This window comes from Pungitius pungitius, chromosome 21 (genome assembly GCF_949316345.1).
Source record: "Pungitius pungitius chromosome 21, fPunPun2.1, whole genome shotgun sequence".
Lineage (NCBI taxonomy): Eukaryota > Metazoa > Chordata > Actinopteri > Perciformes > Gasterosteidae > Pungitius > Pungitius pungitius.
In genome coordinates this window covers 5,038,837-5,061,523 of record NC_084920.1, presented here as the reverse complement: position 1 = coordinate 5,061,523, position 22,687 = coordinate 5,038,837, and the positions used below count along the sequence as shown (strand labels likewise).

The following is a 22,687-nucleotide window of genomic DNA, read 5'->3' as shown; positions in this document are numbered from 1 at the left end:
ACAACCTGCTGCCAAACCTATAAATGTAACATAAAATTACATGGAAATTAGCAAGATAAATGCATAAGAATATTAAACTTGTTTGGAACACAAATAATTGAATAAATGCCAAATTAATGTTTTAAATTAGGCTAGGAAACAGATGTGCATTCAAATGTGACAGTTTATAATAATCACAAGGATAAATAAAGGCAAATAGCAGAGGATTTTTTTAATTTTCAATGTGTAGTTTGAGGCCAACAATTTTTACAAAAATAATAAAGACAAATAGAGTGTTATCTCCATACGGTAGAAAGAGTTGCATGAAGAAGTCCCGGGGTTAGCTGGGCAGAGGCATTGCATAACTAGCAGGAACAGACCAAAACAAAAGGTAAAAACGATAAATTCAAGTAAAAGTCATGTAATTACAATGAAGTCACAATAAAGCCTAGTGGCAATTCTTGGAAAATTAAGACTCTTGCTGGGTTTCACTTTTGGTCAGAGGAGTCAAACTGAAGCTGTGGGACCTGTCCCTCTTGTGAACTCTGTTGTCCACTTCAAGACATTAGATGACAGCTAACAAACTATGTTGTCTTTAAAAAATTCAAGTTGGTATTTAAGTGTGAGAAATTCAAGGTATGAAATTCTGGATTATGAGGCTGCAGCTGGAAGCGTGACATCTTCAATGGACTTTTGATGTGTGAAAACGGACGGACACATTTTCTTCAGTTTAACTCCCCTGCTCTATATAAAGCCACATTTATTAATTTGCTTTCTTATCGCTGGTGCTATCACTGGCAGCCGTGTCATAATGGCACTTTTCCACACATCGCCTCGGAAACCATCCCCTTACACGCTCACTACCTGAAAGACAGAACAGAAAGAAAGGATCTGTCGCACACTTATTTCAATCATTTGAAAAAAACGAAACAAAAGAAGTATTTCAAACAACATCTGACCGCCATCATGCTCCTCCTTCAAAACTTTGTCTCCATACATCCACCATCTAGAGAGAAAGAAAAACATGAATTAGCAGAATTCAACAATGCTGGTCCATCCCTCATGGATTCAAAGTAAATCCTCCATTGAATGCCCAACCATCCAGACCCAAGGTTTTCCAAGTCTGAGGGGACAAGCTTTGTCCCACTTTAGTTTACTTGCTTACTTTGACTCAATTCCTGGATTCACATGATCATGATTATGTTATCTGATTTAAAAAAAGAATCAGACATATTTAGACAGATTCAAGCCCATATAGCCATGCTGTTTGATGTAACTTCAGCCTGAATGAACTCACTTTGTGCCTCGAGTGGCCAGGATGGTGTCCCCCTTGTTGAGGGGGATCCTGGGCTCCTCTGTGCAGGGGGTTCTAAAGAAGGTTTGGAGACCTTTGCTCAGAGGGCAGCATGCTCCGTTGTAGTCCTCCACTGCCCGGTATTGGACCTGCTAGCCGAGGCATACAAAACATCTGGTTATTCTACTGCCCTGAACATGAATTCAGACTACATTACGGGTGTCTTTTTATAAAGTTGTGTTTATTTTAGTCTTCATATATTTGACAACATATCTGACCATCTGCATTCCAAGTGTGTTTTAAGCAGATTTAAAACAAATGTTTAAAATCTAAAAAAAGGTACTTACACTTCTCACTCGCTTATCAGCTTTCTGCTTCAGTTGTTCAATCTGTTTAAAGAGGAAGAAGCCAATTAGCATCCCTATAGTTTGATAATGCATGTTTACATTGCAACAGGAAAATAATCAATAGCAAGAGCAACTTCTTAAACAGCTTTAAACAAGGTAAAGATAAATTATCACTTAACATATAAGGAAGATGAGTATCAGACAATAAAATACAGCATTAAATGCATTACCCAACAGCAACAAAGTGAACGTACAGTTAAGGTGTGCTGGTGACACTTGGGATGGACTGGCCATTCAATGCCATCACCCTTGGGGGTCCCTGACCACGTGAAGACTTGCTTGAAGTTCAGCCAGCGGGTGCCGAGGTCGTAAGGGAAGGTGAAGTCCTCCCCGGTTTGGTAGTGCTGTATTCTGTCTTTGGCCTAGTGGAATACACAGAGAATGGGTTTGTGCACAAGAGTAAATGGGATTGTGTGGGTGGGGTGGTGTCAAGTTTCTGTAATCGGCTCGCTATAATGTGCGACAGATGATCCTGGATCTGTGTGAATTAATCATAAAAGTGACCGTTTCAATTTAAAGCACTTTGACAATGAAGGATTAAAAACCAGTAAATTACAAATCTGAATGTGTAGATAAAAAATCCCTTTGACATCGAAGATTGCCTTCAGTATCAACAAATAAAAAATGCAAAAGGCACCCCATCATAAATTTCAATCACATCATTTTATATACAAGACAACAAAATCAAAATATCCTAACCTTTTCCTCAATCCAGGATTCGATTGAGGTCTTATTTCGAAGGATGACTTTCATCTGAAAAATATTAAATATAATAAATGGTTGGCTTTGAATAGTCAATGCCTAAGATAAATATCCAGCAAAGCTAGCAGCTTGTGTACATTGTAAACCCAAATGAAAAAAATGTACCTGTATGAAAAATAGCATGCCAACGGCAATGGTGGTGCCCAGTGCCAAACCTAAGGCAAAGAGTGATGCAGCAAAAGCGGGCACGCTGAATGGCATGAGGGGCTGGAATTGACGCACAGCGCTCATATCTATCTTCACCGTGCTCCACCCAAATGAAATCTGCAGAAAGGAAACAGAAAACATTAGTAGCAAATTATGACAGCTGTGATGTTGATAAAGCGTCAGAAATTACAGGAGACTACTGACCCTCTCATAGAGCTGCGTGTACATGGTCATGATGAAGATGATGGCAGCGTGGGAGCAGCCCAGTGGAGCCAGCAGCAAGAAGCTAGTGAAGTAGGCGTGGTTCAGGTGGCCGCAGCAGTTGTTGATCCAGGGGCAATGGTGGTCCATCTTCATCACGCACCTGGAGGAGGGGAGGCAGAGGAGGGAGGGAATTAGCTGGTGGTTTGGGAGGACAAAGAATCACAGGTTCCTATCTATTTAACACCACATAATGGATTATGTCATCGCCGTTTCGCAGGCTACGAAGTGTTGAACAGATTTCACAGCACTGCTTGGGCAGAAAAAAATAAAAAATACAAAAAAACATGCACAAGCCAGCTCCAGCTTGGTCTGCCAGAAATACCTCAGTGATTTTCTAGCTGAAGTAGAACTGTCTGTGTGCTTGATGAGAGATAATAGAAAACATGATCTTACTTTAGTAATAAACGTAGCTACCTGTTACACTTGCGACAATGGTGGGACCTGGGGGCCTTGTATCCTTGGCAAACTCTACAATACTGGAGGTACTGGGCATCCTGTTGTCTCTCCTGTTTTGGGTCAAACAATTGAGTCACATGTCTTGATTTAACATCTATCCTACGATTAATGTTTTAATTCTAAATTTACGTTGTGATTTTGCAGACATGCTTCCAACCTGTTCTTTAAGATATATACATTGACAAACACCAATGACAAATGTCATAAGCTTTTATCTTTATTGAGAATCCTTACCGGTTTCCAGCCGAGAGGAATGTATCCAGGTCCAACGAACATAGCATTGAAGTAGTTGTAGAGGATGAGGACAGTCCAATTAAGAAGCATAATGAAGTTGATGCTACCTCCCGTAGTGTCTAGTGGCCAGTACCAGATAATGGAGTCCACGATTGCCATTGTGGAGCATATAACAATAACAGACAGGGCTATGATTGGACCCCAGTGGCACAATCTACGAACCTCATGGAGGTTCTGAAATGTCACAAAGGTTGACAGGAAATTCATCTTGTAGCCAAAAGGTAAGTTGTAGTATTTTGGTTGCGTTCCTGCAATGTATCGACCAAACTTCAACTCTTTCCCTCAGCTATTTTGCAAAGTCAGCGGTGCAGATGATGCACATATTTTTTCTCGTCTTCTGAGTACCCAGCAACTGGCCTGGTCTTGGGTCACTGGGGCTCTCCGTGTCCCATTGTTTCCTGCCCTGGCAAAAAGCTGCATCCTCTCCTGCCAATCTTCGGAGCACACTATCCTTGTGACTGACTCAAATTCCCCATCTAACAGAAAAAGAGAGAGAGAGAGAGAGAGAGAGAGAGAGGGGGAGACATTTTAAAAGATGAATGATACATTGCTCTATCAGTTGTTTTAGTTTGCTTAACATTGGTATATATACACTAAGTTGTCAATTAACTTCGCACACCGAAATGAATGCAGTCAAACTGATGGTTTCTTTATTCAGTGGTCTTCATAGGACATTTTGGAGACTGTACTTTGTGGTGCCGCTGTATTCGGACATTTCTCCCACTCTTATTTTTAAGAGTTTGATAGTTACTTCACCAATTTTAAAAACGCGATCGTCACTATTATATTGCAACATTGCTGATACGTGACTTTCGGAGATGTAACTAACGCAGAAGCAAATATAAGACGTAACGTTAGCGTATTAGTTAAGCGTAACCAGTAACGTTAACCGGGAGCATATGACACACTGAAACATTTAACGTGAAGGGTGTAATGTTATTTATTTATTAACGTTATCGTTAACTCACTTAGTGCACAGCCATAGCATTTAGCCAATACACAACAGCAACCATGCTAATTAACATGTACAACCAAACGAGCTAAACCTAATCCGCAGTCTAAAAGCATTGCATTGGAGCGGTAGGTATATGCAGGCGTGACCATGACACCACTTTGTTAAAGAATATGTGACAAAAGCATTTTATTCGGTTTTGCACCATGGTTAACTGTTAGCTGGCTAGCATGTTAGCCACATATCAAGAATAACCACTGGATTACTGCCACAGGGTAAAAAATACAAACACAGATGATATTGCATATTAAAGATGCATCAAATATTTAGGTGTACTCATATATACACATTTCGTACGTGGGGAGAGACAAACTGTCACTTTGAATTACCAACCTGGCCACTTCCTTGGTTTTTTCTTCAATTTCTTCTGTGTTCAAAGAGGAACCTTTCTCATGGTGTCCCTGCAACAATAACGCTCAACCCCTTGTAGACAATGACAAATCCAAATCCATTGTCATTCAACCATAAAATAATTCATACAAATAATCTAGGAATACTTTCTCACTTTTTGCGGAATTAAAACCAATTTATAATCTCTATCTTCTGTAAGATTTATTTTCATTCCAGGAAGAATAAAACAAAATGCCCGTTCCTTGCCGAGCACGTTATACTGTGACTCAAGGAAGCGACTCCATTCGGGACTTGTTGTTATTATCCCGAGCTAACGCTAACTGTCAACCAGAAAGCCACCTGTTTTAACCCTAAAACATGTCTTCAGACTTTGAGGCTTACGAGCAGGACTTCGGAACCCTTACAGCGGAAGTTACAAACAAAATTGGCAGGATCCCCAAACTAAGTGGAGGTAAGATAGTTAAAACCAATTAAATATAATAGCTGGAAAAGGCTGAGCTGGAGCTAGCTATCAGTTAGCTGGCATTTCTCAGCAGAAACGGTTCGCTAACGATATTTAATGTAAGCCTACTGTACTTGTGTTACTTCATTAGTTTACCACGTTGTCTTCGTGTAAATGATTTATCGCATTAAGGTGAAACGTTTATGGGAATGGTTGAATCACGTGTTGCTGCTTTTCCTAATGGCTTGGCATGCCTTTAATGGATTTATCCAATGGTAATTAAGAAGTGTAACACGCGGCTTAGTGGCTAATTTAATCGTATGTTGTCTGGTAGTTCACGCGTAAATTTATTTCTAGTTTATTACCGCTACGATGGCTGTGGTCAGCAAACTGATCTCTTATACTACAGTTAGTTCATATTAGATCATCCAAATTGACTGATTAGATCAGTGTTTTTTGGTCTTTGATGGACATCAGTTGTAAAACGGAGTTTTACCATCACCACGAAAACACAGCAGCGGGTTTTTGTTTCATGCACATTCATGACATCAATGTCAAACATATGAGCGCTGTCCAAGTGGTCCGGGTGTGTTTTGATGTCTTAACTTGTGTGTATGATATGTGGCTCCTGTGTTTGAACAAAACTGTCAGGTGAATTGGTCACAATAAATTATAAATAAGGGAACAAGTCTCTCCATGTGTCATTTTCACAATGGCCCTTCCTCTGCCAAATAGATGATAGAATAAATTATTCATAACCGTTACGACTGTGGATGGATAAATAAATGACATGATTAAACACATTGTTTTAATGGGATTTGAGTTAGTGGTTTCCTTTTTGTTGTATTTACTTGAATAGAAGATTATTTTCTCTCCACATGCATAACACTCTGAAGACACACGGCTGGCACAGATGAATAGTCACTTCACTCTGAAACATAATTTTTTTTACTGGCTGTACCAAATATTTCAGATGAATATTATTCACATTATCAGACATTTGTTTTACTTGCCACATCTATTGGGCTATTAGAAAGTTACGTGAGCTCTGAGCAGCCATTGTGCCACCATCACGCGGTTGTGCATTGTAGCTTATTTGTTCTTGTTATTGCAAAAACCTGTCCCTGTTGAGGCCCATCAAATGCTACTTTTGTACTTCGTTGTGAATCACATAGGGGGTAAAATAGTCATCAAGATAGCACTTTTGTAAAAAGACTAAAAGAAAGAGGGCCTTTCTGTGTCCCTTAATCAAACAGCCAGTTGTTGCAGTGAACCTGTTTTTTGTTTCCTGAAATAGAATCTATGAGAAATGATAAATATCAAGACTTCCATAGATTTTATTGAAAAAAATTAACTACTTTAAATGTATCCACTGGCCCTGGTGTAATTGTATCATACACAAGAGACTTCATGTAGTTTGCCTACATTTTTGACAGCTAAAATCTCCAATGAATCCAACCCGACATGGAACAGTTATCTTTTACTCGCTCATTGGTCCGTCAAAGCGGCCCAACTCTCACCAAACTTCGCCCCGACTGAATATTTCTCTTTTGGAATCGACGTCTTTGAAGATTCATGGCAGCCCATTCCACAGTGTAACTCCACATTGCGTCCTCTCGCCATCTGTTGACTGGGTCAGAGTAAGGCCATATGAATATGCACAAAGCCAGGAAACGCATTAGAACCATGAGTAGTTCTATTCTGCCACCCACAGAATAGTTAACAGTCTAATTTGAATTCCCTTCTTTCACATTAAGGCATTTCTTAATTTCCTTTCTTAAGTCCCTCTGTCTCTTCTTCCTGAAGTGGATGAATTTGTTTATTATTTTTGAATATATCTCCAGACAAAGGGCTTTTGTCATTGCTGTTATTGTATCTCTCTAATATCACATGTGCACAGTTGCTAATAATCAGCAAGGCATGTGGAAAAAAGCCCTTAACTGTCTTCCTTTATGTAACAATCAAATGAATGTCTGTATATTTATTTGTTACCATCCCCCAAAACCTAAGGTTCAATGATTATTTGAATAAGAACACAATGAAATGATGGGCTTCCATGAAAAATTAATGTTCTTTTTTTCAGATTTTGAGTGTTTATGCAAAATGTCAAACATTGCAACTCAATCGGATTTAAAAGAGAAAAAAAGATATATATTGATTTTGTTTGTTGCCACTCCCTGTTTCTTCTTTGTTTGCTTTACTTCTGTGCAGAAATCTCTGTAAAACACCCATACATATTTCAAAACTCCCCAGAGCTCCCTCTCACCCTTTCAGCCTCTGGCTGTTTACTGTGTAGGTTGTAAGGTCGGACACAGGTTTTAAAAATGAATTTCAGGACTCACTAAAGTTGACATTGGCCCATGTTGTCGGAGAAAGGAAAACTTTGGCTTAGATATTCTTGATGCTATTGCAGTCCAACAACTAATAGTCTTTAGAGCTGCTCTGATGGACTATAAACCAAATGTCTTTAATGGAGTAAATCTAAAAGAAATGATTGAATTTACTACTGCAGTAAGCTAATAATGTACACTACCCAATACACATAGAAATATAGTCTTTTGTATGTGAACATTATTCTGGATGAGCTGCTCACACTACGTCTATTTGTATGCGTATTTGCGTTTTAATTTTGTTTTTGTTAACTAACTACTGAACCAATATGCTAATTAGTCTGTTTTGAATAGAATTATAACTATTTTGTTATTTCATCCGACTATACCAAAAATTATTTAACCCTTTTTTTCTTTAATTTTCCTTTTTATTTAGACTTATGTTTTGCCAATAATACTCGTTTCAAACAATTACTGATCCTTGATCAGACTCCCACCTTTCACATGGTTCTAATTTCCAAAACAAAGAGCAGTTCTAGCACGTGCAGCAATCAGGTGGTAGCGTAACGGCGGGATGCGCCGTGGTTTACACGCTTGTCTGGAACTCTTCTCGAGCCCTAATGAGTTTCAATGGGTAAAGTGGAAGAGCGGCCACGGGGTGAGCTGCGGAGCGCTGCCTCAGTCGCTCCGAGTGGGACTCGTACTTCTGGCAAGTGAGCAAAGCTGACACCTCCCTTTCCCTTTGAGTTGGCACGAGGTGTCTCGCTGCTCCTCACCGGAAACCTACAAAGGCCTCATAGACGCCAATGACTAAGAGACATCAAATGTTGGCTCGTCGTGCAGAGAGAATGTGTAAATATATCTTCAAATGTGTCCTCGTGTGTTGTTTTTCTCCCGGTCTTTCTTTCTCTCTCCCCCCCCCCCCCCTGCCGCCTCTCTTCCCCCGTTGCGGGGGAGTCAGGTTGTTGTCATGAAGCGCTGTTCTTCTGTCGGGCTGATCAATATGTTGCTGTTTTTTTCTCTTTCAGAGGAGAAGACACAGCTGGTTCTAAATGTCGACAAACAGCTTGAAGAAGTCAGAGAGTTGGTATGTCTTTGATCAGTAATTTTCTGCTCTTCCCATTTCCTAAATAATGAATTTGTGGAAAGAGGGAGGGGACAATCTTCACTGGCACCCGACAACGGCACCTGTATTATCCTGGTGGTGACATGACATGCCGACACACACACACGCACACACACACTTCACATGGCGGAAAGGAGGCTTCCTCCTCGCATGATTACTTTCCAGTAATCTGCTTTTAAGTGACACCCCTATGACACATTTCAAGCCATTATCTTGAGGTGGGAGTCTTCGTGTTTCTGTTTAAAACTGCGCAGAGTCACCTGACAGAGACAAATTGTCGTTGTCGTTGTCTTGTTATGTCACAGTGATTAGATTCTTCAAAATGCGTCACAGAGAGACCTGTCTAGCCACGCATCCGATGTACCTGTACTTCACTCGCCGCGGCGCCGTTGGGCCTGCGCACGTCGCCGCCATGAAGGGGGGCGCTCGCATTTGATTGTGTGTTTTATTTGTGGCGCAGCCTCCCTCCATTTGGCGGCTTTAGTCACGGCGGAGTCCCTTGTCCCAATCAACGCATTAGAGTCAATGCCGCGGAAGTTGCTCATTTCAGAAAGTTTGGAAAAGCAACGTCAACGGAAACGTGCGTTAGCTGGTTAGAGAACGATCGGGAGGCCGGGATTCTGTAAGAACCGGCTCGCACCGCAATGAATGAGCACTAAACCTGCTCATGTTGTCATGCATCACATTCCCGGTTCCTTTCTTCGACGTGAAACGCACAGTGTATTTCAGTGTTGGCCACAAAGCCAGAGTTTGTGGAACTAAGTGAACGGACTGCTGCTTTCAGCTGGAGCAGATGGACCTGGAGGCGCGGGAGATCCCCATCCAGAGCCGAGCCATGTACAACAGCCGACTGAAGAGCTACAAGCAGGAGATCGAGAAGCTGGCGAAGGACTTTGTAAGTACTCCGGTGCCTCCTCAAATCCTCGCTAGCGGCCACTCCGATGTCACAAATGAAGCAGCGCGTCGTCTGCATTTAGAGGGAGAGTCTCTTTCCCTCAAAATGTGCGTCTGTAGGGCGACATAACATAATAGTTTCCGTACACGACTGATTCTGTGGTTCCAAGTCGTCCTCTTTCACGTACCTCTGGGTTCACGTGGACATCCAATGTTTGCTCACTCAGCCAAACTACCCCCCCACCTCCCCCTGCCCCACTCTCTCTCCCCCCCCCCCCCCCCCCCCCCCACACACACACACACACACACAACCAGTCCTGCGCTGAGTCTCAGCGGCGCCTTTTCATCGAGGTTATTCAGAGTTGCCGTTTGAACTCGCAGGTGATGAGAACAGGAAGTGTGTGCCGGTGTTGCTGGCGCACACTTGGGCCTCGTTTGGTGATTCAAAAATAACCGTACGTCTCATCTTGATCTCCATCCTCTTTCAAGGCCTAATAAACAGCCCGGTTTTGTAAGTGCATTGCTTTTAGTTTACCAACAATGTAAACTAAATATCACATATATAATTTCAATGGTTGCTTGTGTTTGTTTGCACTTTTTTGTAGCTCTTCCTATTACTGTCCCCGAGTATTGTTAGTGCATTGTTTGCCTTTCACTCTGCAGAATATGTGTCTTTATTTGTCTGTTTATTGGTTTCTGTTCTGTTTTTAATGGTTCTAGCGGCGCGATAATAAACCCGCAGTGTAAACGCAACCGACCTTGAGCCTGAGAGCAGAAGTCCTTGTGCCAATCAGATCGATGTGAAAAAGATCCCCAGAATGTGCTTGGAAAGTGGATGCTGCAGGCTTATTTATGATAGTTTCACTTTATATTGTTAATGTGGTTTTCGTTTTGTATTGCAAAATAATTGACAAACTTTTTTAAAAACCTTGAGTGGAGTTCAAGAGGAGAACTTTTTTTCTTGTGTAGCTGATGCTTGAGGGAAAGGATTTCAGGAAATAATAGTGCAAATCTTGTCGTTGAAATACACTATTGTAGAGCAAAGTGTAGAATCCTTTTTGTGGTACGAAAAGAAATATAAATTAAGACAATTCCATTTAAACTAAATAGAATTCTCTACAGATATTTTAGATGTCCATAATTCACATTTGTATCTTGTTCTACCGCCTCCATGTGTGTTCCAGCCACCCAAATCATTATCCCAAACATCTGCTCGATACCTCATATCTTTCATCACAACATAAAAAAAAAAATGTTTCCCCTCCTACCCCCCCCAAAATCCATTGCAGAACAAACCGCAAACATGCATAAAGAGCCCGTGTGGATGGCGGCGTCGTGTGCTAGTGATCTGTGAGGACACCACGGAGTCGTGCTGACTGGGATCACAGGAGGAGAACTCGGTGCCAAGGCGGTTTACTTTCCTCGCCACGGGCCTTTAATTGGCAGACGATTAATCTCTCAACTTTTCTTCTCCACACACTTACCGCGCCTGATCGCCAAGCGGGGCGGTCGCCTGCCGAGGCTGGTGTCGCTTTGCAAATATTTCATTACTTGCGTTCGTACTGGGGGGCTCGCATGCGCGCACCTTTGTGTGCTTTAACAAGGGGGGAAAAGTCAGAATTTTCCTCCATCCACTTAGTCAAAAGAAAAAGGACGTTATTGCTTCTGAATTCCTACGGACCGAGGGCCCAAGAGGGCGAAAGAACGAGCACTCAGCGGAAGTCAGTCCAACTGGATGAAGAATAAAAGAATATTGCTCTGCTTGTAACCCCGACCCCCCTGTATAACATATCATTTCTTTTGTTAGCCCTCCGTGGTTGGTGCGCTCGGGTCGGTGTGTATTTAAACCGGGATTACCCACCTCGCACGGGAACATCTCGTATATCTGCTCTCCCGTAAATCTGATGCAAGTGTTCAGAGGGCAAGAGCTTCACCCCCCCCACTCCCTCACCCCCTCAGATGTGCCTCAGATGTGCCAAATGCTGCAGCCGAGCTCAGCCTCTCACTTCCTGCCGGCCTGGGGAGGACATGACACTCCGGCTCGGAAAGCGGCGTCTAAAGGAAAAAAAGACAAGAAAAAGGCGATCTCCTTTTTCTTTTTAATGTAAAAAGCTCCGGCTTTGTTGTGCTTTCCGCGGATATCAAGGCCTCTCCACTCCCTCACTCACCCAATCTCCCCTCAACCCGACCCCCTGCTGGTCTCCCACGGGTGTCTCCCCCCCCCCCCCCTTAACCTGCTCTCTCATCCTCCCGTTTGCCCCGTGGTTTGAAGTCTCCCTACCAACCGGTGTGCCAGCTTGAGACCTCATTCCTGCTCCTTCCCACACAGGGCCAGAGTCGACCCCTCGGCAACCCGATCATTTCATCCGGGAAGACTACTTATCAAACGGCCGTCCCAAAGGTGTATATGCTCTGTTGGCTCGCTTGACGGCTTCATTGGGATAATAGAGGGGACAGTGGTGGTGGGGGGGGCGGGGGATCGTGAAGGGGAAACGGGAACCTAGAGGCTACGCCGGCCTGACCCGAGAAAGCCTGAGTAAAAGAGTGTGAAGAAAGTGAAGATAAACTGAAATCCTATTTGATGGAGGGGGGGGTGGGTGCGTGCCGGTCGGGGGAAGCAGGGCGCCGCGGCACTTAGCGGTGGCTTTGATCAGGCAAAGAGGAGGTAAGCTTAATTTAATGAAATCTATCGGGTAAACAGAGGCACCGGCCTCAAAGGGCCGCACCGGGGTGGGGGGGCGGGAGGGGGGTAAGGGTTTCTACCACCGATTTTTAGTGCACCTCCATTTAACAGTTGACACACCACGTTCAACGGTTCACACCACGTTGTTTCAAAGCACAAAGCTACAAGCTGTAGCACTTGAATACTTCTTAAAGTCCATCCAGTATTTCTTTCTACGCTTTCTTTATGTCCAGTGTTTTGAGGGGTCTCTTAATATTTAAGGGACTCTTACTTTGAGGCCTCAGCATCTCTCCCACCTGTGCTGGCTGCCCCGGTTGTTGGTCTCGTCTGCCACCAGGTGGCGCTATTGCCCCAAGAATCTTCTCCTCCTGGAGGTACAAGACAAGGACACTATTGGGCACATTTACCAATTACTTTGCCTGTTTTGATGTATGAGTGGCCTTGCTATGATAAATCCTTCCACTTATTACTATGCCTGCCTTTATCCTTCATGCTTTGTAAAGGAGATTGGCTTTCACGACTGGTACAATTATTTCCAATCTAATACAAAGTGCATTAAATAGAATGTGGTCTATCTTTTATATATTTTTGTCTCTGCCCAGTCAAGCCCTTAAAGTTAATTATGTAAGCACAATTTAAATGAAATGGTATCTCCAAAGAAAAGTAAAATGTATTTTTTTCAAACATGCCTTACTTTTCTTGAGGTGGTAAGCTAAATGTTTTCTTTATTTTGTTTTCAATAGCAAAACCACTTCTGGTCCAAACGTGAGAGTCTCTGTCCATGTCTCTGATGGAGGTTAATTGGTAGTCATAAAATATCAAGCGCTGACAAGCTTCATTGTTGTTCACGTTTTTCCGTCATTACGCGGATATCGGTGTCAGTGATGGTCAAGGCAGTGTTGTTGATGCAATGAGAGCCGCTGGGTAATTCTTTAGTGCAGCGACTCAATTAATTGGATCCACCACGGTCCTGGCTGAATAGAAAGCTATGTACAAGTCATAATGTACTGTATAGCACCTCCTAGTGTTGCTTATTTTACTATTTATTTCAGGTATCTCCAAGTTATTATAAGAATATGATGCGGTCAACGCACCCAAAGTACCTCTTTGTAAAAGTGAGGTTCGAAATCAATATGAAATGATTTGCTTCTTTTCCTTCCCAGCTCCATTTTTGCCACTGTGGATATTGAAATAGTTGATGTTTGTGTTTCCTGATCTTGGGACATTTTAGCCATTAGTCTTTAGGTTTCTCTTTGAGTCCCAGTCACGGTCAAGTGGGACGTCTGGACTGCCCTTTCCTTTTATTTAAAGACCTTTTTAGATGGGATGCATCCAAATGTCTTTCCATGGAGATAATTAACTAATTTCCAAGAAGTCGCCCGACCTTGAAATATTGAGCATTTTATTTGCCAGGTGTACAGAGTAAAAAAAGCACAACAACCTTGTAGAGCTGATTTAGCTTTCTTTCAATTGGGACAAACCGTGAGCGCTGTATTCAATGAATTGGTACATGAACTTTTTTAATAGGAAAAAAGGAGAATCTATTTGACGGAGTAAATTGAAATGAGTCAATACAACTAAGATAAGTGTTTTTTAATGAGTCGCATGTGTGTCAAATGTGAAGCCAGGCCGAGGTGTACGGATGTAACTCAGGGTTTGTATGCGGCCCCTCTAGTATCAGAATAAATTTACTTATTGTCGAAGAACTAATGACACAGCTCGGGCTTCGTCTTTCAGCTTCCAAGACAAATGCTATCAGAAGTTTTCCACAAGCCCTCCCCCCCCCCTGTCTTCCAAACCCCAGAGCCTTTCTGTTGCCTCTGCATCTGAAGGTCAACCACGAGCCATGTTTTGAAAAGCCATAAAAAGTGTAGGGCATGCGTTCTTCTGCAGGTGTGCATGTAAACCACTCGACGCACACTAATTCCTTCGTTCGGGGCATTCACAAAAAAACAAAACAAAAACATAACCCAATAGCTGGAAATGAACCACTTATTTTATGTTTGATTTTTTCTTTTTTTTTTTTAATTAGCGGTCACAGACAACCCAAGGTTGCAGAGACGATCCAACTCTGGCTGGTAGCAGCCCATAAACTCATTACGTGGTGCCACAAGCCGGGAAAGAAACAGTTTGCAAAGTCATTCATCAGACAATTCGGCATCTGCTCTTAAGAGGCTCCCAAACCGACGGCGCGACGCTGATAATTCTGTTGAGATTTAGGTTTTGATGGGAGATTTTCGCGCCGCCGTACTCCGCCCCGCAGTCGAAGCACCGCTAGCACGCGTTGAGCAAATTGGCGTGGTTGTAATCCATCTTGAAGGGTTCTCACTGTTTGGCACCCCCATCCCTCCCCCCCCCCCCTCTCTGTTGTGGTGACGGTGACTCCTCCACGCAGACAACATGACAGGGGAACATTAGTTGGATGTTAAACACTTTAAATCGCCTTAGGTTGGCTGGGCTCACTTGTTCTTACTCAACACGAGAGGAGGGGAGGCCGATTGGCTCTTTTCATGGCGTGTCGCTTAACAACCCATCAATGACACCACATCCTAATCACTCGTAACTAGTTTTAAAAGGACCCAATCGACTGGGATTTCCCCCGCCTATATTTTCTCCCGAGTGCAGATTTAAGATGTAAACAAATGGATCTTCTTCTCTACTTATGAATTACGCCTTTCATTGGGAAGTTGTTGTGCACAGTACGTCTTCCTCGGGCCCTTTGTGGATTTGTGGCGTCGGAGGCTTTTCCGTGTCGTCTTTATGGACTAGAAGATGGGATTCATTGGTGGATTAGCCTTTTGTCGCTGGTGTTGACATTTTTTTTTTTTTTACAGGGTTTTGATGGTAAAATGGCAGCAGTGGGTCAAATCCGGGTTGAAGGACAGAGTCACAATAAGGACAAAAGGATGCGTTGTCCAGAAGTTTCGTCTTTGTGTTTTCATTATCGGAAATAAATGTGAACCAGACAAAAAACGAGTTTTCCAACTTTTTTTTTTTTTTTTTGCCATTACATACAAATTAAGCAGTTTTTATTGATGGTTGATTGCAATGTCTCCAGCTGAACTGGAAGAGTCTGTTCACTCCATGACTTGGCTAGACAATGTCATCCATCAATCCAACAATCAACTCCATTTTATGTTTATTCTCAAGTGTAACATTTTAAATAGGGTTATTATTACTGTTAATGACCACCAGAAGAGTTCTAGACACTAAAACCTTGCTGGAAAAACACAAGTCTTTAAACGGGTCTCGACTTGATTGTTAAAGTCTTTTTTTTTATAATTGTACGACCTAGTCCTAATATGGACGTCCGGGACAGATTGGTGGGGACACATGTTGAGGACATTTGCTTTACTTTCAACCTTCTCAGACTGTTTGTCTTTAACGGGACGAGTACCCGTCAGTCGACTTCAGGAAACACTTATTGCCGTAATATGTCAGACATCCAAGGAATTTGACTTGGCGGTTGGTGCGTGAAACCAGACAGTACGACAATGGAGCCAGACAACATAGTGCAGGAAGATAAAAATGTATTTATTTTATATTATATTTTAACCCCCCCCGCTCGCTCTCCATGTCTTTATGTTAACTCTTGTCTGTATGGGTGAGGTATCTGCCTCATGCCCTGGAGCACTTGTTCTTTTTTTTTTTTTTTGGCGGTGTGCAAATTTTGGCCGTTATCCTTCCACGCAATCGTTTTCCTCTCCTGCTTATCTCCCCCCCGTCCCCCCCCCCCCTTTTGGAAGTCGCCGTTCTCGCTCGCACGCTGACAGCGATCGGTGTGGCTTTCAGACGCTCGTCTGGCGGAGTCCGCCGCGAAGCAAAGGCCCCTCCCCGGGTCCCCTCGCTGTCCTCGGGGCTTCTGTGATTGAGTGACTGGAGTGAGCGGGAGGCCAAAGATAATAAGGAGGGTGGGTGGTGCTGGTGGTGGTGGTAGGGGGGGGGGGGGGGGGGCGGGATATGAAGACGTGCGATGATGTGATAACATCCCCGCGCCCCCTTCCTCTGCTCCCTCTTTTTACACCCCTTTCCACCTCCCCATCACTTCCCCCTCTGTTCTTCCTCCTGTCTGTCCTACCGGGCCTGTCCCACGCAGCACTGCAAACCAGAAGTGACATGTGACACCCGCTCCCCAGTGATGTGCTGACAAGCGGGTACTAGAATAGGTGACAATTTTTTTTTTCCTCTCTCTCGTTCTTTCCAGACTGGCTTAAGTATGGTGAAGGCATTCATGAAGTATTTATGAAATATATTATGAATCATGGGGTCTGTGTTTTTAATAAGTGAGCCTTGGAGATGGTGAGGGGGAGGAAAGGGGGTCAACGGAGGGAGGACTCTTTACGTTGCGTCTTTACTGGCGTTTCTTTATAGGCGAAAGCTCTGTGTTTACCCAATGTTTTCACGCATACTCATGCGGACACACAATTATACTTGGTTCCTACCTCTCATCCTAAGTGTCTCTAATGAGGGAGCGTGTCACAAAGAAAGGGAACGTGTTTTTGCTCTCAGCGACCAACAATTTTGCCTCTTTTTCTTCTGGTGTTTTTGAAGCCTGCAGTGGAGTCGGGCTTTGGCCTTGATCAGAATTACATTGTGGGAGATGAATTAGAGTTTTCTTTTTCAATTATCCCAGAGGTTGGCCACCATTAGGGCATCAGCCTGCAGTGAGACTAAACTCTTTATTTTTGTTCCCGTCATTACCGCGGAGCACTTGTTTGTTCTGCAATGTGAGCGTTTTTGTACATTTTTATTTCAGAAGCGATCTGTTTTGCATAAAGCATCGTCGGCTTTAAGTGCTCGTACCAAATGGCCAAGAATCCTCAGTATGAAAAAAAAAATCTGTTGACCATTTCAGAAAAACAATCTAATTTTAAAAGTGCTCATTAAAATGATGCGATTTGTGTGCGCGTACTTCAGTTTTCATATTTTTCTGCTACTGCAGATGTTTGGTTTTTGTGAATTGCTCAACTTTACTTATTCCTGCCATGAATACAGCAGGTTCATTTGTGCATTCTTTAGTTTTTAAATTCCCCTTCAGAGGTGTAAACAGTTTCCCCCCGCAATTTTCTTTTTTTTTTTTTTCAAACTACTTTTGTAAATTCCAGCACCAAACCTGCGCACTGCCAAGAAACCGGTAAGTGTATTGGGAAGTTCAGGAGGGCACATGTTGGAAGGGCTTTGGAAGTGGGCCTTTCTGGCCTCATCAGCATTTGAATGCGTTGCGGCTACTGAAATAACAAAGTATACATAAATATGTAGAGATAATGATCTGACTAAGTCCCTATATGTGCTGCTGTATTCTTATGCTAATGAGCGCGCTATTCAGCAGCAACAATGGTCACATTACAAGTAAAGGCAAAGCACTGAAGGAGATAGTCCTCTGTGCTTGTCCACTGGCGGACACGCACATGCTCAGCAGGCCCGGCTCCTCTCCCTTTGTGTCTGGCTTTTTTTTATTTATTTTTATTACATTTTTCAATTTTAGATAACACTCCAAGAATAGACATCAAACAAAAAATGAATCACAAATCGAGGTCAGGAGTGAACCTCTTTCCAAAGCCGAGGAAGGGTTAAAAGTGAAGGTATTTCTTTCTTTAAAAAAGATGGGAGGACTGATAGGAGAGGAGCTCTTCTCAGCAGAGGGTTCAGTGAACCATATGTAGGTAGCCACAGGCTAATGGGCCGGTTGGTCCCTGGCTTGCCAGGTATCCTGCATCGCACATCTCCACACACACACACACACACACACACTTTCTCTCTCCTCGTCATCCTCCAACACCCACCTCTCCCACCCCTCCCACCTTCACTCTGTGAAAATCCCTCCTCCACTTTCCTCTAATCTCACCTTTTCCTCTGGTGCTGACCCGGGGAGGCCCACTTTATTCCCCACTGCACGCCAGAAGCCAGCGTTGTGATCGGAGCCCGAGCCCCTGTGCCGGTTCCCCCTCTCCTCTCTCCTTGCCCCGACGGCTCTGCTCTATTGATTTACTTCTCCAACCAATGCCGTCTGTGTCTGTTTTGCACCACCAGCACCTAGGTCCCTCATCTCTGCAACCCTGCGTCTTTTCTTTCTTTCTCTCCCTCTCTCTCTTCATTCTTCCTTTCCGTGCCCTGCTGCGTCACCATGGGCTAAGGGAGAGAACCTGACGGAACAGGGGAGGAAGAGATGGAAGGACGGGGGTGCGGGAGGGGAAACGGGGGCCTTTGATTTTTCATTAGAAGAGCCTCCATATTTTAATATTGGGTTTAATCGGGCCCTCATGCCTTAAAGAAATAACCATGGAGAGATGATCCCTCGGCCTTCAAAAAGTATATGGCGCTTCTTCAATCAAAGCCCTCCTTGAATTTGCTCTTTTGTTTAGAGTTCACTGGCAATCCCCCCCCCCCCCCCTCTATCTCTCTCTCCCCGCATCCTCCTCTTCTCTTGCCGCCTCTCGGCCTCTCGCTTTGTGGGCACAGTCGTTAGGCTTATTGACTGATCTCGGCTGTACTTAGCAATAGAAATGACTTTGACAGGGAAATACACCACCGGTATCACAGAGGTACAAGCATGAAAGGGCCCTATCTTTCACCAGCAAACACCAAGCTATTTACCCCCCACCCCCTGAGATAGAGCATGGTTTGCTTGTGGTGTGATATAATATGATTTTTATGGATTTAGTTGATGTGAAAACAGCCCATTTGCAGACTAATTGAAAATGAAATTCAACTAATAAGAACTTTTTTTCCACAGTTGCCCCTGAACCCCTGTATTTTTTTTTTTTTGACATGTGACATAAGATTTCATAGAAGTCCCCCCCCCCCCCCGTCACCCTAAAATAAGCCTCGTCGCCTCACGCCTGTTTACATGCGTCTCGGGGCTCCTTTACTACCTCTCCTCCGGTTGATCATTCACCCTTTTAACGGCTTCTCCGAGACTCCTTCAGCTTCTTCCATGGAAGTGGAACACAATGCCGCCTGCGTGGCAGCCACCAAAGCGCCAACCTGTGAGCTAATGAGAGGCCCCCATGCTGGTATCTAAGGCGCTGGCTCCTCTTGCCACTGCTGCACTTCTATGAGGGGAGAGAACACACACACACACACACCGGCGACCGTTCACACATGTGCGTGCAGTCCTCTAAAGGAGGTTTTTTTTTCTTCCCCGGGACGCGAAGCCTCCAGGCGCGCATACAGTGGACCCCGTGCACGCGTACGCACCCACACAAAGGCGCACAACAGTCAGAAGTGTAGGGTGGGGTGGGGTGGGTGGGGAGGGGATTCGATGACACCAAAGACCGGAATAAAACAAAGGCACCAATGACGCCCTCCTGTGACGATCCCAGTAGCTGCTTGCCTTTGTCTGATAATATATCAAATGCATTTAGAAAGAGCACTTACTTAATTGAACAACCTTCTCCCAATTTGTTTGTGTTGAAGGAGAGGAAAAGACACTAGACAACAATTTGTGTGTTTTCCTTTGTGCTGTGTGTGTGCGCCGAGTCCCCTGCCAAGCAGAGCTGCATTATTTAAGATGCTGTTGTGATACTTGTGCCTGCTTAAAGGTCTCAGCTTCCTTTTAACGCCGTGCTGCATCAGCCCACCTCTGCCCTCTAAGGGGGGGGGGTGTGAGGGGTGGACCCGCTGGTACTGGTCCACACATCACCTGGGAAAATATCACAGCAGGGAGGAGGATGAGGAGGAGAATTGCTATTGATAACCTTTTGAGCTTAACATATAAATACATTTTATGACTCAATTTTATTGTCATTTCATTGCTGACTTTTTTTCTTCTGTTCACTTGTTTATTCACTACGATATTCGTAGGTATCAAACCTTTTCTGGGTAATCGTGTGCCTTTTCAGCCTCACCTGAAAGTGATTGTTACATAGCGGTTTCAGTACGTCCCTGCTCCTAGAGCAGCTCTAACGGTGAGAAAATAAGCGGGTCAATGCCAGTTTGCAGGCACACGGAGCTGGATTTAAGTGCCATTGGGTCCACATTTGGAAAATGCCACGCTTCTCTCCTGCTGGTGCAGAAGCCTGTAATGGAACAGAGTGCTGTAAAAGGAATATGGTTAATTACTCTTCTCGCCACGCCGCCGGCTGTGCAAAGGAAAAGCTCGGGGAAAGTGGAGGAAAAAGGCGTTTGCAGAGGAACTTCAGGGCCCCTCATTACACTTTGCCCCTGGGGTATTTTTATGCCTTTTATTTCCCCTCTAATGAACTGTTTACATTTGTGAGCTTTCCAGGCGCCACAATTATTTGCGTTATCCTTGTGTCACTCGCTGTGCCCGGTGAAAAGCAAAGAGGAGAGTTGGACGGTATTCAAATGTGTTATAGCCCCTCGGTTTATTTGATTTCAACAATTTATTTAAAAAGAAAAAACATTTTTTTGGAGATGCCAAACTTTTATTTTACATTACAAATACCATTATTGTTGACTGCTTGAAATCAGGAAAGGCCATTGTTGTACAACCATTAACAGGTTTTTCTGGAAACAGATGTTTTGTAAGATTAGCTGGTTTCTTTCTGGATAATATAGATGCTCATGCATGCCACCTATACTATAAAGAAAGTGTGCACAAACAAAAAGATCCATATATTTGCTATAATTAAATAAATATCCATTTTCTGCTCAGAAGATGATGCCAAACCGATTAGCATATCTGATAGGAATTGTTGTATGTAATTACATTTTGATGGGTAAGAAGTTTTTTTTTCTTCCCACCTGCTATTCGTGTCAACAGAGGTAAAACGTGTGTTTTTGACAGGACACCAGCACCTCCATCGCTGCTTTTGACGGGCTGGGTGGAGTTTTAAAGGCGGGCCACTTTGCATAAAGTTAAGATGTACCTTTGTACTTTTTCCTGTGTGCATCCGGGAATAGAAGCAAATTCTCACCCAAGATTAAAACAAGTGACAAAAGACAGACCTTTCAAAAGGATTATAAAAAGCCCCCCCCTCCCCTCATCTGAGCAATAAGGTGTCTTCTGAAAGCGCTCATTCTTTTTTAGATTACAAAGCCTGATTATTTGGTTTCCAGCTCGGTCTTTCCATACTGTAACAAGAATACATTGAACATGCATCTGTTAGCTCTCGAGGTGAGGAAAGCAGATATATCCTGTGAGCACGTCAGAATATTTTGCCTACCACCCTAACTTCAATTCCAAATCTGTTACTGTATTAAGCAGTCAATATTGCACAGCTGTTTATGTGTTGCATCAAATGGGAAGTAATCACTCAGGAATCTGTTTTCCTGAGGGGGAAATACAAAACCTGGAGTGTATACTGTAGGTACAGGGGAAGTAGCGGCACTCTTTCATTTCAATGACATTTTCCATTCTTTATACTTTCCTTTGTTATCTGCACTGTTCTCATTGCAGAAACGCTTCATACATTCATCTGTAACAGACAGCTATTTAGAAATACCCCCCCCCCAAAAAAATCCCTGCATATAGTTTTGAAGGCGACGTAAGCCTCGGCATTCAAATCAATGCTTCTCCCAGGCTTCCTCGTCTCAATTACCGCCGAAGTCGTCTTTCCCCCCAAGTTGCACTGCAGCTCTTTAAGATGAAACTCCACTTAAATGGAATATGTGGGTGTTTTCCTGGCAACAAATATCTGCGTGTGCCTGGTGTACAAGTGCACTTGCTGTCTTTTATAATTGATGCTTATTGTCTTTCTGGTTTTACTCAAATCTGAAAATTCCTTTTTTTTAACATCTGACAGCGACACAGTGACCACTCATTTACATCTGCACAGAAGATAAAATAATGCTGACATGGCATTTGAGATCTGCATAAAAGCCTATGTTATATTTTTAAACCGTCTTGTTCTTAGAGAGACACAATATGATCACTTTAATTATTTAAAAAAAAAATAGATACGCTTTTTGTGGCCATTTCAACAAAGCAGGGGTATAGAAAACAAGCTGGAATTATTATATATGTTTGTCACCTATATTTGCCGTGAAGCAACTTATTTGTATTATTGTTTGTTATTTTAAGAGAGCTAAAGGTAAATTAAATCCAATCTAGTGCGATAAACTCTCAGATTGCAGTATTTTGTCACACGTGTGTGTGTTGCAACGATTTCCACAAACTAAAAAGTCAACCATTGTGGTAAAGTTTTACGGCCCAGTCGTGAGAACATTGCAAAGATACAGAGAAAACGGCACATGGCGCTCGTGTGCGAGTCGGGGCGCCGGCTCCTCCTTTTCCCCACAGTGGGCGTTCTGCGTCGAGCTCGGGGTCCCCGCGGTCCGGGCC

At 43.4% G+C, this 22,687-nt stretch overlaps 2 protein-coding genes across 6 annotated transcripts in view; one reads left to right on the top strand and one right to left on the bottom strand.

Moving 5' to 3' along the window:
* Window positions 1-186: 186 nt before the first annotated feature.
* On the bottom strand, window positions 187-5,088 carry zdhhc6 (zinc finger DHHC-type palmitoyltransferase 6). Of its 2 annotated transcripts, none has more exons than XM_037462805.2 (11): window positions 4,949-5,088; window positions 3,544-4,079; window positions 3,268-3,359; window positions 2,794-2,953; window positions 2,548-2,706; window positions 2,380-2,433; window positions 1,875-2,042; window positions 1,621-1,662; window positions 1,277-1,425; window positions 939-985; window positions 187-843 (listed from the first exon to the last, which is right to left on the bottom strand). In XM_037462805.2, the coding sequence occupies exons 2-11, from the start codon at window positions 3,808-3,810 to the stop codon at window positions 743-745; spliced, it is 1,239 nt and encodes a 412-aa protein (XP_037318702.1). In that variant the 5' UTR covers window positions 3,811-4,079; window positions 4,949-5,088; the 3' UTR covers window positions 187-742. The 2 variants fall into 2 exon arrangements, with proteins under 2 accessions (XP_037318702.1, XP_037318703.1); XM_037462806.2 differs by having other exon boundaries at window positions 1,277-1,422.
* A 153-nt stretch (window positions 5,089-5,241) lies between these two features.
* vti1a (vesicle transport through interaction with t-SNAREs 1A) overlaps window positions 5,242-22,687 on the top strand; it is a 95,539-nt gene continuing 78,093 nt past the window's right edge. For 2 of the 4 annotated variants that reach the window (XM_037462811.2, XM_037462810.2), the window contains exons 1-3: window positions 5,242-5,417; window positions 8,767-8,825; window positions 9,649-9,759. In XM_037462811.2, coding sequence (XP_037318708.2) covers window positions 5,324-5,417; window positions 8,767-8,825; window positions 9,649-9,759 — 264 coding nt within the window. In that variant the 5' untranslated portion in view covers window positions 5,242-5,323. The remainder of the gene's footprint in view (window positions 5,418-8,766; window positions 8,826-9,648; window positions 9,760-22,687) is intronic. The other 2 variants (XM_037462809.2, XM_037462808.2) reach the window with 1 other exon arrangement.

Bases quoted from the DNA above. Each gene is read 5' to 3' on its own strand.
- zdhhc6 (XM_037462805.2), bottom strand. From the start codon at position 3,810: ATGAATTTCCTGTCAACCTTTGTGACATTTCAGAACCTCCATGAGGTT. The intron at 2,954-3,267 runs GTAGCTACGTTT...CCCCTCCTCCAG, and splicing joins CATTGTCGCAAGTGTAACAG to GTGCGTGATGAAGATGGACC. The intron at 1,426-1,620 runs GTAAGTACCTTT...TGCCTCGGCTAG, and splicing joins CTGATAAGCGAGTGAGAAGT to CAGGTCCAATACCGGGCAGT.